Source organism: Muscardinus avellanarius (genome assembly GCF_963383645.1).
Source record: "Muscardinus avellanarius genome assembly, chromosome: 13".
NCBI lineage: Eukaryota > Metazoa > Chordata > Mammalia > Rodentia > Gliridae > Muscardinus > Muscardinus avellanarius.
The window spans coordinates 55,515,501-55,535,311 of NC_137799.1; the positions used below are offsets into that span (position 1 = coordinate 55,515,501).

The 19,811-nt window shown below is 37.9% G+C and overlaps 1 protein-coding gene across 1 annotated transcript in view; it reads right to left on the reverse strand.

Moving 5' to 3' along the window:
* The window catches only part of ADAMTSL1 (ADAMTS like 1), a gene marked incomplete at both ends in the record, with an annotated part of 419,367 nt that extends 399,814 nt beyond the window's left edge, over positions 1-19,553 (reverse strand). Inside the window, one exon of the mRNA XM_080708549.1 lies at positions 19,491-19,553. Coding sequence (XP_080564675.1) covers positions 19,491-19,553 — 63 coding nt within the window. The remainder of the gene's footprint in view (positions 1-19,490) is intronic.
* Positions 19,554-19,811: the final 258 nt, after the last annotated feature.

A 19,811-nucleotide genomic window follows, 5' to 3' on the forward strand; every position in this document is an offset into this window, starting at 1 on the left:
CTGTGTGAGGAGAAAATGTTTTCTTGTGATCTTTTTCTTGTAATAGCCTCCTCAATAATTCACATGACATAACTTTTCTTTTGTATCAGAACAGAAGCTGTTATTGTATTCTCTATTACAGTGGGTTTTTCAATATATTTAGGTTTACAGATGTATTTCCCCACATATTACCCTTTATCAACAGTAATCGAGAGGCACTATTGCCTTAGTATAGCTTTTATTGTAACCCTAGCAATCAGGCTACATATTCTCTAGCTAAATGAGTCTTTATTTCACAACAGCAATAGCCTAGCATTTTTTTAATTAATCCTAGAGTATATTGTAGTATTAGTCTCTAATTTTATTTATTTATTTATTATTTATTCATTTATTTTTGTGGTACTGGGGATGGAGCCCAGGGGCTTTCTACCCCCAGGCTACACTCCCAGACCTATTTTATATTTTATTTGGAAACAGGGTCTCACCAGGCTGCTGAGAGCCTCACTGAGTAGCTGAGGCTAGCTTTGAACCTGTGCAATCCTCCTGTCTGAGCCTCCCAAGTACTGGGATTACAAGTGTGTGCCACCATGCCCAGCTAGTCCCTAATTTTAAATCATAATAGACTTGGCTCTCTAAAGGAACATGTTTTTATTATTCTAATTTTTCATCACTATCTGTAAAACATACAGATCTCCTCATACTATACTGGAAAATCATAATAGTGATTAGAGTGGAATATACCAGTTATCTCTTCATTTTTTTCCAGCCAAGTTCAACAGAAGTATTTATGCTGTGTGTGTGTGTGTGTGTGTGTGTGTGTGTGTTTGGGGGGTACTGGGGATGAAGCCCAGGGGCATTTTACCTCTGAGCTACACACTGAGCCCTATTTTTTATTTTGAAACGGTCTGAGTTGCAAAGGGTCTCACTAAGTAGCTGAAGTTGTCCTCGAGCTGAGATCCTCCTGTCTCAGCCTCCCAAATGCTGGGATTGCAAGCATGTACCACCACGCCTGGCTGTATATATGCTTTTGAGCTGGCTAAAGTGCATATGTTATTAGCATTTTAAAAGTGATGATTGAATATCATTCAGTACTGTATATATGGGAAACAATATAACCTTTTAAATTAAGTGATGTCAAAGATCCATTAGTCAAAGTAGTTATTTAATGTTTATTAGGATATAAAACATAATACTTTTGATTTCTGTGAGTACTCTCTGATTCTAAGTATTTGAAAAGTAGAAGCAAATATTTTGATAATTTCAAAAGCTTAATTTTTGCTTTTCACATATGCAATAATTTTGAATCTAATATCGACCAAAGGAACAGAAGATAGATAAACCCACACATTAGACTGAGTGTGTGTGTGTGTGTGTGTGTGTGTGTGTGTGTGTATTTGGTATTGGGGATTGAATCTAGGTGGGGGAGTCTACCTGAGTTTCATGAATCCCTAGTCCTTTATTTTTTTATTTTGAAACAAAGATTCACTAAATCACTTCACACTGGCCTCAAACTTGAGATCTTCCTGTCTCAACATTCTAACTATACACAGCCAGTCATTTGATTATACAAAGACAAAGCAAACACATATCGGAGAAAATACAACCTTTTAATAAATGGTGCTGGGAAATTGATATCCATACTTAGAAGAATGAAACTATGTTCCTATCTCTCACCCTGTATTAAAGTCCACTCAAAATGAATCAACGACCAGAAACTACAACTGTTAGAAAAAAAATACAGAGGAAACCTTTCAATAGTCAGCCACAAAGGATCACATGTTAAATGATTCAGTTTCTGTTAAACACTTAAGATAGGCAATTTCTAAAGACAAAAAGATTAGTGGCTGCACAGGGCTTGAAGTCAGGTGGAGGGGTGAGAGCTAAAGAGTACATGGCTGCTCTTTAGGCGATGAAAATGTTCTACAGTAACTGGGTTGATGACTGCACATCACTATGAATGGTAAAAGCCGTTGAATTGTATCCTTAATTGGGGGAATTGTATGATATGTAAACTCTATATTTTAATAAAGACTATAAAAATCTATATTTTAATAAAGACTTTGGCAGAAAAAAAGGACTACTATAGCTCAGAAAATAAGAGCAAGAATCAAGAATGGGATGCATGAAAGTAAAAATCTTCTGCACAGCAAAGAGAATTAATGGAGTGAAGAGACAACCCACAGAATAGGAGAAAATTTGCTAGATACTCTTCCAAAAGAGGATTATATCAAGAATATATAGAGAACTAAAAAAATAAACACTATACAAGCAAATAACCTTATCAATAAATGAGCAAACGAACTGAACATTTTTCAAAAGAACGATCAACAATTATATAAAAAAATGCCTAATATCTTTAGCCACCAGGGAAATGCAAATCAAAACTACTGATTCTATTTCACTCCAATTAGAATGTCAATCATCAAGAAAATAAAAAAAATAAATAAATGGCTTGTGAGGATGGGGGTGGGAGGGAGAAAGACACTCTTAACACACTATTGGTGAGATTGTAAATTAGTGTGAAAATCAGCCTGTGATTCCTCAAAAAGCTAAAAGGAGAACTGCCATATGATCCAACCATACCACTCCTTTGTATTTATCCAAACAAATTAAATTCAGCACACTTTACAGACACATGCATACTCGTGTCTACAGCAGTTCATTTCACAAAAGCAAAGTTATCCTAGGTGTTTACCAACAGATAAACAAAGAATGGATATATTTATTGTGTGTGTGTTTTATTCAGCTGTAAAGAAGCCTGAAATCATATCATTTGCAGGGAAATGGATAAAACTGGAGGCCATAATTTTAAGCAAAATAAGACAGACTCAGAAGTATTAAATGCTTATTCTTAGACATAAAAGCTAGAAGGAAAAAAAAAACAGGGATAAAAGGGTTGTCATGAAAGTAGAAGGGAGAATATTAGGGTACAGAAGGGAGAGATGGGGGAAGGAGGAGGGGTGGTACTAGGGAGTGAAATCAAATTAAATTATTTCACACACACACACACACACACACACACACACACACACATGCCATGATGAAACCCATCATCCTCTATAAATAACATGCACCCCAAAAGTATATAAAAATTCTTTCCTCCAAATTTTGAGTCTGTCATATTTTGTTTTCAACAAGAAGAGGTGTTTTTCCTTCAGCATCTTTCAATATTATTTAATGGGAGAATAATATTTCTGTGCATTGTGGTCACCACATTTAGCAATATGAAAGGTTAATAGATTAACATCTAAAGTAGCTTTATAGTCCCTAGAATGCCTCAGGAATATATTAAAATGGATCTTGGCCACAGACAATATCAAGACTGCAGAAGCGCACCCCAGGCATCTTTTTTAAAGCCTGTTTTGTAATAAGCAGAGCAAGCAAAGGTGCTAAATCATGGTTTACTACCCCACTGGCCTCACGGCCTCGCTGTCTCTGGTGCTGGGCCTCAGAAATCAATTTCACACATGGCTGCTATCAGCATTCTTTGAGCTATTAAGAGAAAGCACTTTCTCCTCTTTTTATTAAAACCGAGCTCACTTTTATCTCAGGGCTCCTGCTCTGCCCTCCTGCTGTTCCTTCCCACCTTGTCAGTGGTCAGCGCTCAGCTGCCTCCTGCCTGCCTTTCACTTCTGAGCTTCTTGAAAGGCTAATCCACGCCCATGCACCCACGTCCTCAGCACCCCCAAATTCCTGGACGCTTTGCAACTGGGCTTCTGCCCACCATTTGACTGACGTGGCTCCTTGGAAATCCTCGGGATCCTGTAATTTACCACATCCTATGACCTTCCCTCTCATCTTGCTGCCTGGTATGTTCCCCTGGCTTCTCTGGCAGGGAAAGCTTGCCTGTCCCCCAGCCCCCACCCTTTCTTACTCATCCTGACTATTAACTGCCAGGATCCCTGGGGTTCTTTCCAAAGCCCCTCCTCTGCGCTCTACCTCCCCAATGACCCCTGTACCCACTCTCTCTCATGACTCTGTCTCTGCTTCGTAGGTGATTTACAAATCTACATCTCTTCCAGTCTCCAGGATCCCATTTTGTTTTCACTCACCTGAATGCCATTAGAACTTTAAACTTAACATTTCCCAAACTAAACTCAATACTTGGGACTCCAATCTTTCAGCAGTCCTCCTCTCTAAAACAATTTATAAACACATAAATATCACCATAGAACATTTCCCCTTTCTCAAGCCTCCTTTCTCCTCTACCCTCTACACCACCCCCCCACACGACTGCCTGTACTATATATTCTACTTTTGCCATGTACCTTTTTTCTGTTCCCTCTTTTCATTCCTTCTGCTAGTGCCCCAGGAGGACTCGTCTTACATGCTGTCATTGACATGATACAAATACTGGTCTGCTCGCCTGCCTTCCCTCCTGGCCAGGTCGGTTCCTCTGTCCCAGGTTCTCTGTGTACCCAGACGTGCGCAGCAAAACAACCGCGGGTAAGCCTGGAACAGAGGTCTCAGGGAGGGCTTTGAGTTCCAGTGGAGGGATTGGTCCTTTAGTAGACTGACAGCTGGAGCCACTGAAGGCTTTTGAGCTGGGCATGAGATGATTGGGGTTTTATAGTTTCCAAAGTATTTCCATATATTCATCTGATCCTCATGATACTCCTATGAGGCACAGCAGGTTTATGGATAGTTTAGAAAAAGAAGGGGACTATAAAGTTGCTATAAAAAGGATAAGTGAGAAATCCATCTTACAACCATTTCCCCAGAAGATAAGACGAACTTAGAATCTCCCTATGTCTAATTAAGTAAGTGGGATATGGATGGGTTCAGAGTAAGTCACCCAGACGGGAATTGAAGTTGGCTGTCTGAGGAGAGCAGTGGGAAGACCAAATGCTTAATCTGAAACAAGGTCCATCCAGAGAAAGGAAACAAAAGATGAGATGACTAGTAAATGCAGAAGACTGGAAATCCTCAGAGAGTCTGCTGCATGTTGTCCCTTCAAATCAGCCACAGAGAGATTCTAATTTCTATCTTGTACAACAAAATTTAATATGTCACAGATTTGCTTTTAATAAAATGTTAACATGTTCAAATGGACAGTAGATTATATATTACACTACATATTATTAACTGGAAGAGTTTGCAGCTCTGAGCAAGCTGCAAACTTGCCACATGACAGGAGAACAACTTTCAATTAAAGCCTAGAACTTTCATCAACTAAATGAGTTATTGAAACCTACACATTATCCTTATTTTGGGGTAAAGAGATCCTTCACTTAGGAGCTTTGAAGGGAGAGGTTATAAAGCTTCTTTAAAGATGAGGCAGACCCTCTAACAGGTGAGAAGATTTTAGTTAAATATTCAATTAGAGCAGTAGTTATCAACTCTGGATACACATTCACATGACCAGATCATTTAGAAAAATTGCCAGTGTCTGCGATGAACCTGAGACCACTTGAATCTGGACCTCCTTAGAGAAATAGACCCTTAGACCCTTAGACCAATTGACCCTGGACCAGATAAACAGAGAGAGGAGGCAGGGGGCGCTGCCATAACATATTTAGTTCAGAGCTTTCAAGGTGGTTTTGATGCAGGGAAGGGTTGAGAAGTTTGAATGAAAAAGGCATTTATGAACAAATTCGCAAGATGGATGACTTTTTTTTAGCCAACCTTTTTTTTTGTTCTGTCTTCTACCTCCTGGCTTCAGTGGGCTCAGAGACCTACAACCCCAATTAGAAAGGAATCCCAGCCTTTCTTCTCAGGCTCTTTCTTTGTGATTGCACGGAGACAGTAGTTACTGGGCAAAATATTGGCTGTCCTGAATTCAGGCAAAGATAGATTGATTTCTGGGAATGAGGCAGAGGAATTTCAGCCTTGTAGGAAGGGAGTAATAATAAATACTTATATTAATGGATACTGGATATGTGTGTGGGGGGTACTATACTGAGTACTTATAGTATTTTGATAAACTTCACAACAACCCTTGGAGATAGTTGCTCTTGTTGATACCTGTTTAACAGGCAAGGAAAATGAGAAGCAGAAAACTACAGGAAGGTTAGAGGCTATGAAGCCAGGCAATCTGGATCAAACGCATGGCTCTTATCCACGACTCTCGTGGTTCTCAGACATTGGTGTATATCAGATTCACCTGACGAGCTAATTAATCAGGCCCAGACTTTTCCATGTAGAAGTGGGTCGGATCTTCATAATTTTGACAGTACCTAGCCGTTTCTATATTTAGAAAATATCAAGGACTACTGCACAACACTAGAATTCTTACGAATAAGAAAACAAATGCATATGTAGACTGTGAAGAGACTAAGCAGGGCCTCTGACCTGGGTAGGAGACAGAACTAAGGAAACTTCAATGTACAAGCTCTCTCCAATGTCTCAGATCAGGAGAGACCAGCAAACAAAGCTAGGAACCATTTGCATTGGAGGATAGTGAATGGAAGCAAGAGATTCATAACCATATTTCTGTACCCAAATCCTAAGCATAGCTTTGATCTCACCAGCTAGATATTGGAAAGATTCTGATATAATATTCCACAGAATCTAAGATGCTGTAGGTTGAAGCTGCACTGTTATTTTATGTACCATTATCCCTTTTTGTAATAAATGCCACCCACTAAACAATGACTTGCTATCAACTGTAAGATGCATCCACGTTTTTAAAGTCAGAAAAAAAAAGACACCAACCACTGTGTATTTTAGGATTGATGAAATACGGGACAAGCTGTGAACTCTCATGAACTTGGTTCTGAAACTGTGGAAATCACTCAGTACTTTGGGGAGGCTCCTGCCAAAAGAGGCCAAAAACATAGTTCAAACAACATGGAAAATAATCTGTACTGCATATTTCAATGTGATTTGTTTGCTACAAGAATTGAATAAACACAGACAAAAGCTAGAGAAAATCATACCACCTTTTTGAGGTTTTTTTTTTTTTTTTTTTTTTTTGGTGGTACTAGGGTTCCTGGAAACCCTTCTACCTCTGGGCTACACTCCCAGACCCATTTTTATACTGTTTTTTTTTTTTGGAAACAGGGTCTCTTAAGCCAGCATGGCTGGCTTCGAACCTTTGCGATCTTCCTGTCTCAGCCTCCCAAGCGTGGGGATTACAAGCGTGTGCCACCATGCCCAGCTTACCTTTTTGAGATTTTATTACTCAGTTTTCTTACCAAAAAAGGGGTTGTGGTAAGACTTATCTAACACATATAAATAAATAGCACAATACTTTGCACATAGAAGGAATCTGAGAAATCACATGTTTTCCTTTTTATTAAGTCTAAAGAGATTTTTATGCTGTTGCAGTGAATTTTGAGGGAGGAGGAAGGAAAGTGAAAGTAGATGCCCAATGAGGTACATTATGAAAGAAGGACCATACATATGACTTAAAATATAAATACCTGTTTGATACTGTTCCAAAGCAAATCTATGTTATAAAGTGAGCTCAACCTATAATCAGTTTTGTACTAATGCTACATGAAGACCTAGATGTACAATGGAGACTGTTGATAATTAGTAGAAAAAAATTACATACACACATATAATTCTTATAGAAACATATGTATATGATCCCAGCACCTAGTTAAAAATATAACTCTTTAGCAACTGGATTTCCAAAGAATTTATGTGATATTTAACTCCAACCTCTTTAATAAAACTTGGAAGTTAATTTTTCAGTCAAATTCTGTTTTTAGTATTAAATAGCTTAGGAATTTTAGATATATGTGAAATTTTAGACTTGTCATTTTATACTGAAACAGCTTGATTATTTTCTGAAGACCACAATGAATATTTAATCAGGGCAGATAACTTAGATGCAGACCTTTCATGCTATATATTTCGCTGGGGTTTCAGTGGCTTTCAAAGGGAGTGCCACACATGGAGCCCATATTAGACAATGAAGACTCTACAAGAATTAGGCCAAAGGTATTTGCTGATCTTCCACAGGGGGAAAAAATCCATAATTGTGACAAGCATCTAAAGAGTTGAATAGGGTATGGTGTGGTTAGAGAACATATAATGATCACATGTAGGTAAATACTCAGGCTCCAATCCCATGAAGGTACAAAAATGACTTAATGTTATGGGCTTTGTGTCATGCGAGAGTCATAAAGCTTACAAAAGACACAAAACTGCCCCTTCCATATACTCTATTTATTTTGAAGGGCTCACTGAGAGTAAATAAAGGGTTAAGCCTAACAGTGAGGTGATCTCTTCAGAAGGGCTGGCCCTGAATTCACACTCTGCTGAGTGACAGAAAGTCCTTGGCTTTTTAGAATACCAGTGCATCTCCTTTTTCCGATAGTCTTCCATGATTTGGAAAAATTATGACACTAGAACACATTTTCTAACAAGGATGCCAGGAGTAAAATCATGCTGTCTCACACACTTTCACATAGAAAACATTTACTGAGCACCTCTGAGGTGCCTCACTCTGGGGTCTTTTTAAGCATTGACCCTGTGTGTTCTAACCTGCGTTGTCCTGCTGCTGGCTGAGTGGCATTGGGCTCATTATATAACTGCTTAGCACCTCGGTTTCCTCATCTATACGATAGAGAAAATAATTGTAACTATTCCACAAGGTTGCTATGAGAACAAGATAATTTAATATATGTAAAGTGTTTCTTAGATAGAAGCAAGTGCTCTCTTTAGTCTTGACTAATGTTATTTCACTTATGAAACTAAATGCTATAATCAATTAAACTATTTTATTATTAATGTCTTTAGGTAGCAGAATACAAAATTAGGCCCTTTGCATCTGTTTTTTATACCTGCTACTTATTGTCAAACAACTCCTCCTATGTTTTTGAAATTCTAGTTGTCAATAAAATGCAAAAGTCTGGTACTAACTTCTTTAAGTTATTTACAATCCTAAGGTGGCCATAAACTACTGGATGGGTGTCTTAAATTCCTGGGCCTGTGGCTACAACCATACTACTACAGGCAACACCAAACTGAAGTTAGCAAGACTACTGAAGGAAACCCACCATCATTAGCATCCTGTATGGGCCAATTGGTCTTTTGTTCCCTGGAATGAGGGGTTGGTTTAAAAGTTTTCCTGCTTAACATAGCTCTAAGATCGAAAAGACAGGTGTTTATGTATCAAATAAACACAGGGACAGAGTAATGTACTCATTAAGCTTAGGTTTCAGTATTACTAAAAGAGAGGATTTTAGCAAAAAAAAGGCATAACTCAAAAAATTACCTAAAATATAAATCTTTAGAGAGTTAGAGTTTTTCTAACACATTCTTTCTTGAATCACTATAAATAATGAATTAATGTGTCTATTTCTTTAGGCAGAAATACCCTTACATCAGCAATAGTTAAATATACAGTGTAAAGAAAATAATATCATGACAGCAACATAAAACCAATGAAAAGTGCTACCCAATTAATTCCTTTCTTCCCCACCCCTGTCCTAAATCTTCTGTGATATTAAACATAGAAAGACCCTTCTGTAGAATCAGGTCTGTTTTGTTCAATACACTATACCCAGCACCTAGCACCATGCCTGATACAAGAGGGACCCTCAATGAATCTATTATTTTGCATTTAGAAGAAGAAAGAAAGCTAACAATTCTTGGAGACCTATTATATGCAAGATCCCTTATGAAGTTATTTTCACATATACATCACCAAATTATTTATATTTTTCATTGATATGGAACAAGAGAAATGATACCTGCTTGCCATGACACAGATCTGAGTAGCACTGTAGATCTTAGACCCCTGCTTTTTGTCAGATTGCCTTGATGGTGGTAAAGTAACAATAATCCTTGAGTTTTAACTCAAGATTGTTTCCCAGTGTTTTCATGTGTTCCCTCTTCACATAGCATTGTGGCATTCCAGCCCCTCTCTCCCAAAGCCAACTTGATGGCTGGCTCATGATTCCAGGTTCTTAGGGGCCACATAGTATAATAATAAAAAAAAAAATGATCTCAATGGAAGGAGAATGAATCAAAAGAAATCTAGATCTCATGGTTAGGATGCCACTAAGTGTTCCTGGCAAATCTGACTCAAATCTCTTTGCAAATGTTTATATTTTAAATTCAATTATCTGCAAAATGAATGACCTAGAATAGGCAATTAACTAATTCATTCAAACAACAAACTTACATTAAGCACTTCATGTATATCAAACTCACCCTGCTGACAGGCATCCAAAGATATCCAAGACAAAAATAACACTAAACTCCTGCCTTCCAAGAGATCCCAGGAAATTGAGGTTACAGTTTGTGCACCTTAAAGAGTCCTTTTAACTCTATAGCACCCTGGCTATACAACCTATCAATCTAAATGCTATCCAGCTAACTCTTTTACAGTAAATTCAAAGCATGTTTGTTATCTCAGGTCAGTTACAAGGCCCAAAAGTAAAGTAAAATTGTGTGGCACATCAGGGAACTTATATCTCAATGACCAATGGTTATAACAACTATAATGAAAGAACAGGCAATTTTTGAAAACTTTCCTTCCAAATCTCACTTCAGCACCTGAACAGTAGGAGTTCTGATTGTTTCCATTACTGTTTTTCATTTCTGGTCCTATTGATGAAGTACAATATTTGAACAATACACGTTCAGACTTCAAATAGTGACTGAGATTATTATAGCCAGTGAGGTGCACTGAGAAATTGGATACCCGGCCATACTTTACTATGAGAACAAAGTGAAGGATATTTATTTTATTGGACAGTTTGAATTTATTATAGGTTGCTCACAATTTCCTGTCTCGTTTCGTTAGTGCTCTTGGAATTTATGTCAGCATGTCTTAGGTTATCACACTCCTCCGTCCCGACATTTATGCCACTAGACCAAACTGACTTAGAGAAAGTCCCAGAACAAAAATTGAAGGGGAAAATACCCGAAGCTTTAGTTGGAGAATGGCAGAAGCTTTGGAAAAAATTCTGAAAAAGCAATGAAGATGAAAATGGAAACTTCGTGAAAATTAATGTAGTGTAGAATTGGCGAACACGCCACTTATTTCTTTAAACAAATAGAAGAAAGAACCCGCTTATGAGGTGCACCCAAATAATACACAGGTGGTGAAACTATTAGAGTCCTGCAATTTCTTGCCTCAGAAGTAGAGTAAATCTACATTATAAATGGCATATGCCTCCTTTCACACATGTTTTTTCTGCTATTCTACTCTTGGGTATCTTCCTTTTCTGCACAAGGACATTTTGGTTTTATTGTAATTAAATTATTTTAATAAGAATTTTAGGTAAATTTGATGGGTATGATAGCACAGGCCTGTAATCCAAGTACTTGGAAGATGAGACAGGAGGATCTCAGGTTCAAGGCCAGCTTCAACAACTCTCAGGAGCTTAGTGAGACCCTATATTTTAAAAATAAATAGAGCTAGGAATATAGCTCAGAGGTAGAATGACCCTGGGTTTAATCCCCAGTGCTACAAAACAAAAAAAAATTAGGTAAAATTAATTTAAACAATGGGAGATACAACTTACTGTACTAATCAGGCTCAAAATTCCAAGTAGAATGTGTTTGTTTTTTGCATGGCTTTTGGATATTGCAAAGTTAATGTAATATCGAGAAAATGTAAGGTTGAAGTCTGGCAGCAAAATCCCAATTATAATGGGCAGATGACAACTTCTTATATAATGGTCACAAATAATAATTCTCACTGTGATAATTCCCTCAATTTTCTTTGAGAAAAGTTTTTCCTCAAAGAATCTTAACTAAGAAAATATTCTAGTTTGTTTTGTTGTGAAAATTGGTATCCTCAAATATAAATACTGTAAAAATAAGTTTTAATGTTGAAAGTCAAATAATGATTGATAAAATGAAAATAACACTTATAATCAGTAGGAATCCATAATTATATCCCCACATATGGGGGGAGGATACAACATAGCTGTTGTCTACAGAAGAATTGCTCTGTGGACAATTATAAAGATAACCAGGACAACAAAATGCCTAAGAAACTGCCAAGCTGCTCACTGCAAGAACTCTGTTTTCCATATTGTCTTCATTTGTCTCCAGTGGAGCTTCCTGAATTCTGTGTTATATAGGTAGTTATTGATGAATAAATAATTTTCCTGTGAATGAAAGTAACCACTTGAATAGTTGTGGTACTTTGTAGTTTGCAAAACACTTCCACATCTACTGATGTTTTTACCTCTCCCAGCCCCCTGGGGAGTTAGATGGAATAGAAACTAGTCCATGGAGGTCCAGACAAGAGCAGACAGGAACTATGACTTGGGCCAAGATCTCGGAGCTGGGATCAATGCTGCAGCCCAGATGGTTCCAGTGTGAGTGGAGGCTTAGACCTTGGTGGTGGAAGACTGTGTGAACTTTTAAGAGGTGGGTCACTGGGACATGCCATAGGTAGTGACGGTGGGATGAAGTTTCTCCTTGCTCTTGGCTCAAGAGGTAATCTTGCTTGTTCCCTGCATACTCTTGCTGTTGCTATCTTTATCATGAGGTAATGTACCAAGGAGTGGCTCTTTTACCACAAGTCCTATACCATAACCATTTGGACTTTCAGCCTGCCAAATTGTGAGCTAAATAAACCTCTTCTAAGTTAGCTCCTTAGGTATTTTGTTATAGTGACAAAAAGCTGAAAAATAAGGGCCCTTCTAAGAAAAACATATCAAAGATATCTTGAGACTGGGCATGCTCAAAAAGTATCTTTTACTTTCTCTGCCGCTATGTGAAACATTTCTTTGCCTTTGGGAATCTTTTCTGGGTCACTTGTTCACTCCTCGGTTTTCTGATACTCTGTCTTTGAAGAGGCGCCAGTGTTACACCTTGGTTTTCCCTTCTCAGTGTCTTTTCCTATTGTCTTTGTCTTCCCTGATGATCTGTGTGGTCGTGTTTTTAGTCTAGTTATTGGGTCCTGCTCTGTTCTAGGAAAATCCCACTTGTTTAGTGTAGCTCTGCCTCTGTCAGTTTCTTTCATTTCTTAACACTCTCTATTTACTTGTGGATTCTGTATTTGAAAAGTTGACTCATTAGCCTATTTTTTCCTGAAGTATTGACACACACCCTCAGCTACTTAGCACACTCTAAGTATGCAGTAAATTGTAAATATTTAACTACCATTAGGATGATGTGGGATCTCCTTCTTTCTCTTTTTCCATGTAATGAATGGAAAGTGGTATTGGTACGTTAAGTACTAGCACACACAGCTTCTAAATTACAAGCATATGCTATTTTTTAGAAGGTTTTCAGTATAACAACACATTTCCACAAAGTTCAGTGTTTTCACACAACAAAGGTTTGTTTTTGGCTCATGGCTAAATGAACATCAACGGTGAGAGTCTGTGAGGGTGGTGGTAAGGGGCTGTGCTTGTTCAAGGACCTAGGCCTTCCACCCAAAAGCTTTGCCATTCCATAGAGTCTTGAAATTTTAAAATGGAATCTCTTCATCTGGCAAGCAGGTAAAGAGAGATTGCCTGATACCTGGAGGAACATGCAGGAGTGGTTAGGCCTCAAAGGGCCATGTGTTATGTCTAACTATATCCCACTGACCAGAACTCCGTCACATAGCACCATCCAGTTACGGGGAAGTGGGGAAAACATAGTTTATCCTTGTGGCCCAGAGGGGGAAAAAAAAGAGTTTTGGTGAACTCAGAACATTGTCTTTGCTAAAATGAGAGTTTATTAATACTTTCAAATTTTACAAAACTATAGCTAATGTAAATATCATGTTCTTCCTGAGGATAAGTTTTGTGAAAGGAAAAATACTTGAGAACTTAATGGATAAAAAATATAGGAAAGATGCAAAATGATTCTTTCTAATTGACAACAGCAAAATGGATTGTTGTTCACTATTTGGTAATGTATGTTAGAGAGAGAGAGAGAAAAACACAAACTATATATAAACTTGGTTTTTTTAAAACTAGAAATAATGAAATACTTCACATTAAATATGAATGTTCCCATTTTCTCCTCCTACTTGTACTTTACTGTCTTTTAATATATTTACCAAGTCATCCTTACTGATTCACTTGTTAATTCATTCAACAACATTTATTGAGATCTAATTACTTCTATTCTGATAGAAACAGGAGAAACAAGATACGTCTTTTGCTGTCCCTGACAGTTTTGTGGGTGGACAGAAATGAAAGTTAACTATGAGAAGTACGAAGACAGAGATAAATGCAAAGTAGCCCCAAAATATAAAAAAGACATTTTAAATATTTTAGATCCTACAGTTAATTATCAATGGCTTCTGACAAGCAATTCCTAAGCACTGCTAAGTGCCATCTAGCCATGTAACTATATACTGGTGAAGTTTTGGGTGGAGATATTCAAACATGGAAATTATGGTATTTATTCTAATATATGTTCAATTACTGAAATAAGATATATTCCTATGACCAAAATAGAGAACATTAGTGAATATAGGGAAACAAACTGATTTGTAAGTTCTGAGCTTTTTGGAAACACAACTAATGAAAATCCAGATGTCACTCTCTGTTACAGACTAAGATTCTATCCATCAGGGTATCTTCTTGACATGGCCAGCAAACTTTTAATAACTGGCTGCATTCCATACTGGGTGCCTTTGTCAGCAAAGCCCCTGGGAGGGGAATCAGAACAGTTAAGCTTTATTCAATGTAGGTTTTAATCTTGAAGTTTGGGAATTGGGGAGATTTAGTCATTTATTTTTGAGCTCATGGAAAGAAGGGGTTGATAGCAGCAGCTTGCCCCAGTTAGCAGGCAGGCTCCCCACACAGCTGTGCTGGCCTATTTCAATTAGGATCCTTTAGGACTTACATCACCTCTGGTATGCCAGTCCTAAGCTGCTCATGAGCCAGCACTGCCAATCAGCCAGAATCCAACCACATGGTATGGTTTTTATGATGTAGGCAGAAAATGACATGAATTTGTCTCATTCTGGTGCAAACACAAAGTTTGAAGCCAGACTTCTAGAAGAAGAAAATTAGTAACAACGGCAAGACTATAAAATTTGATTTAGACATATTTTCCTGTGGTTATCACAACACACTTCACCAGTAGGTTATTCATGGTGATTCAAGGAATGCTCTCACTCAAGAAGAGACTCTGGTCCTCATGCTATGAAGGGGTCACTCCTGGGTCACTCTACTCATGGGACCACAGAAACAGTAGAGTATGCTTACTGAGGAAAAGGGCAGAATGAAACTTGAATAGCTGAATCTGAGAAAGTGTCATTCCTGGAACTCAAAAGATATACAAATTAAAAGTAGAACTGTCACTTGACCAAAGAAACTGGAATATACAAATGAGGGCAGAAAACACAGAAAATGTGAAGAATTAGAGAATCATATGGTAGTCTTTCTGAGTCCTTTTCTCTTTTGATTCAGTTCACAAGCAGTTCTGATGCCTGTGTATGAAGGCACTCTACTAGGTGTTGCAGGAAATGCAGAAATCCATTAGACATTGTATTGTTTCTGGAAGAAATTAAAATTATATTTTGATAAAGCCATAATAAAGGAGAGCACCAAAAGACCAAACCATGTCTCATATCTGCATCCTGTGCAAAATGCATGAAAGTGAGTTTTTAAAAAATGAATAACTTGCTGGGCATAGTGGCACACACTTGTAATCTCTGCACTTGGGAGGCTGAGACAGGAGGATCACACAGGTTCGAAGCCAGCCTCAGTACATGGTGAGGCTCTCAGCAACTTGGTGAGACCCTGTTTCCAAATAAAATATAAAAAAATAAGTCTGGGAGTATAGCACAGAGATAGAAAGCCTCTGGGTTCCACCCCCAGTACCACCAAAAAAAAAAAAAAAAAAGAGTAACTTATATACTCATATACTCCAATGATTAAAAAAAAGTACCACAAATTCTGGCTTTAATTTTGATGTTAGGCTGTAAGAATGAACTTTGTACCACTCCTTAATTAGAGCAAGAGCCTATTCCTTGGTGTGCTAGAGGATTGCTTTCTACTTTATACATATATTCATTTATTCATTCTGCTTTTCTCTTGAAAGTCTTCAATATACATAGACTACGTCAAGGGAAACCTTTCCTGGTGTAACAGAACCCTTCTGTGGATCACTAGTGGCCACTATTGGACATTCTCCCTTCAACTGACATGAAGCGATAGAAATGGCTCACAGGAAAATAATAGGGTGAGGTGCAGGGGTGGGACGTGGTCTCAAACAGACAGACTGAAACACGGAAAACAGGAGCCCAAGAAAAGAAAAGGCGTGACAAGGAGCTTCGTGAAAACATCAAGAGAATCCTTTTAACAGAAATGCCTGTTCTACAGATTGGTGAAAAAAAATTCTTAAGCTTGATTTAAAGACAGTGTAGGTATGAGAATAAGAAACAGAATGAACAGTTGCAGAGAAGTATTTGTGTATGCATAAATAATGCACATGCACATGTGCACACACACACAACACAACACACTCACTCTTGGAACAAGCTATGATCTGCTGTAAATAAGGGATTTAACATTCATTCCACAAGCTAATGGTGCTTCTCGCTATCCAAGATAGATCCACTTAGATAATAGTGGAAGAGAGTGCCAGAGGAACTGAAGGGAATGGGCTATTGTATTTGACTAGTTTCCATGTATAAATTAGTGCAGAGAAGAAAAAGAAATTCAACAGAAAAACACATGTACTTTATTATAATTCCTAGTGTTACTCTTGCAGTCCTCACAATAGCAGGAGAAAGAGCTTAAAACCACTTAAAAGAAGCAAAAAGAAAATGCAAATTTGATTAAATGCCTTTCTGACCAGAAGTGATTTGACTTCAAGTGCAGATGGACACATGTGTCAATGGCCGGTCATGGTTTTTGTCATATTTCTTTGGAGCTGAACAATTGAGACAAAGGAGGGAGAATGAGAAAGGGGAACTGGGTGGGAAGATTGGGCAAGTCATGTCATGTGGCTTAATTTGGCTTGAATATCAAGATGAAATCTCTTGCTCGGTACTGTTCAATTGCGTCTAGCATAAAAAAAGTAGTTGATGATGTGTGCACTATGCATGAAAATATGGGTGGTAAACTGAAACAGATACAGAAGACACTAGTACCTCAATTTCTTAGGAATAATGTTCCAGGAGAAAAGAATGGAGATAAAAATCAAAACCCAGCAGCATTCAAGATGGGTATTTACTCAAGAACCAAGTCATGATACAGATGATTTAGCTGTCAATGTAGTGAAGGCTGTTTGATGAGGTAGAAGCTGGACCTGACACTATACACTACAAGATGTTTTCCAATTAAGTTAGAGACCTTAATCAATTGAATAAATTAATTCTAACAGCAGGCAGGAACATGTAATATGTAAAAAAAACCTCTAGGAAACACAAGTCCTCCAGTTCAATTTTTCTAACCAGCCTGAAGGTTAAAGTTCACTTTCTCTTACGCCAATAGTTAATTTTGGCTACAAAGTTAAAGTAGGCAGTTAATGAGCAAGTCTAGCAAATGTCTATTAAACTATTTATATTTTTAATGGACAATTTAATGGACAAGAAGATACTAAAAGATTCCAGTAAGTACCACACCACCATTCCCATCATCACTAAACATTCCCGTGGCACAAAGTATTCTCTCCATTATGTGACACTTGGGTGCAAATATAAGCTTCTTTCCTTATCTGTAAAAAGTGTTTTAAAGTGTCTTATTTACATGATTATTGTGAGAATTTATTGTGATGCTTCTCAAACACAAGTCCAGTGTTTGCCACCTTCAGAAAAACAATATTTGATAGCTTTTACTAATGCTGTGATTGCTCTGCACAAGGATGTATCTAGGCACTCTAGACAACCAGTTGTCTTTATTTTCTGGCATAAATTTCAGATTCACAATTCAGTTAAACACAGGCATAATCCTGGGTTTGATTTCATTTTAAATTCATAATACAATTATTGTAATTCAAATGTGTTAAGACCTTCTGAAATAAGCAAATATTTCTTTTTTTTCACACAGAAGTCTATTTATATGTTCAAATACATAAATGAATATTTAAGATATCAAAGAAGAATATAATGCATTTACCAAATGGAAACCTATTCTTGAGTGGCAGGGCATTACTAAAGTATAATAAGATCACACTTCCACATAAAAATATCAAAAAAGTAATGTGTCCTGGTAATTTGCCTCATGATGCAATTAAATGGGAAAATAACACACACTTTAAAAAAGTCACAAAGAAGAAAAGAGGAGAGAGAAACTAATGATGTATATAAGTAACATATCACATATGGAAAAAATGAGACACCTTTCATAAATTGCTTGCTCCACGAATCATAAAGCACACCTAAATATTCTGCTTCTTATAGTCCTCAGAAGGGCTAAGATGGATAGTCTATTCATGCTTAAAGTTTACTATGTCCTTAAGTTTCTGTGAAAAAAATTGGAAATATATTTCTATTTGCAAGGCAGCATACTTTTTTGAGTACAACGATGGAAATTATTAAGATATGAAGACGCATAAAATAGTTAATCACTATCTGATTACTCTATGCAATGAATCTTTCTGGAGATTTTCAGTTGGTACCAAATGGCTTGTTTCCATCTCCATAACTATAATGCAGATCAATTTTGTCAGAATTGAAGCAGAACAAAATATTCCTTCCCCATCAACAAAGCAATGCAACCTGTATACTGGTTGCATTTTTACCTTGTTCTCTTCCTGCCTGTTCCCTCCCGAGGAAGTCCTGGCATGCCCTAAATGTGACAAGGGGAGCTTACAGTCACGTTTGTTTGGAATCCGTGTGTGCAAGTTTTGGAATCAAACCTTCAGATGAGGTTTACTAAACTGCTTGCCCAGAACACTCTGGTTTAAAAAAAATGTGCATTGCTATTAATATTTTGAGTGTAGATTGTTTTTGGACGGCAAATGTTCATTTTCTGCCCATAAAACCAAGTATGAGTCACAATGGAATATTTACTTTGAGTCAAAAATGCAGTGAGTGTTGATGTGCAAGAGCTGAGCATCTTATCTCTGTGATGAGAAATCAGCTGTACAGAAAGTCATCATTTTTCTTGTCTTCTTCAGAAGAAGATCTGAGATCAAAGACTGTAATCCTAAATTCATAAACACCGGCATTAACTAGTACCCATAAATGACTTGCAATAATTAAGAGCTATACTCTGAGTTGGCTGCAAAGAGGGATCTTATTCCGTCTTCTACCTGGTCTGTAGCACATGTGTACCAGGGGAAAGCAAGTCATAAAAGGCACCAGGGTAGGGGAAGCCTCTCACAGCCTATCCTTCAAAAAATTCCAGGAACACCACACTGAGTGAGTTTGATTTCAGGATGTCTGTTATCCAAATTCCAAGCATACACACAGCCATTTATACAGTCCTCAGCTCCCCAAACTGTGCGCAGCATATCCCAAAGTTCACATCTCAGTAACAGCATTATTATATACCTGCAACTAATTCCTCAAAGTCTTGCAGACTTCATTTTGCTTGGGAAATTGGGGTTAAAGTTCTGAAAATGTTTTTAAATTATGCAGATTATTTTACCTGGAGTTTTCACTCAACACACACACACACACACACACACACACCACCCCAACTGCACCCGGACTAAATGGCAATCACAACGTATTGAAATGAAAAGGCATTTACCAGGAGCAGGAAAGCCAGAAAGAAGAGCAGGATGCCCGGAGTTGCCTGACGGCAGCCTTCCATGCTTGGATCCTTGCCGGAATCTGAGTCGGACACTGAATAAGCTGCTAAGTGCTCCTCTGCCTGCTGTCACATCCAGTACTGGTGCTAACACTCCAGCCCTGCCTATCAGCTTCCATCGGCCGCTCACATTTCCTGACCGAGGGGTGGGTGGGTGGATGGGTGGGGGGTAAGCTGAATGGAATCTCTCTTGGAGCAGGCAGCCAGCCAATCAGGCTCCTGCTAATCAGACATGCTGAATAACAAAGCAGGGGTGGGGGG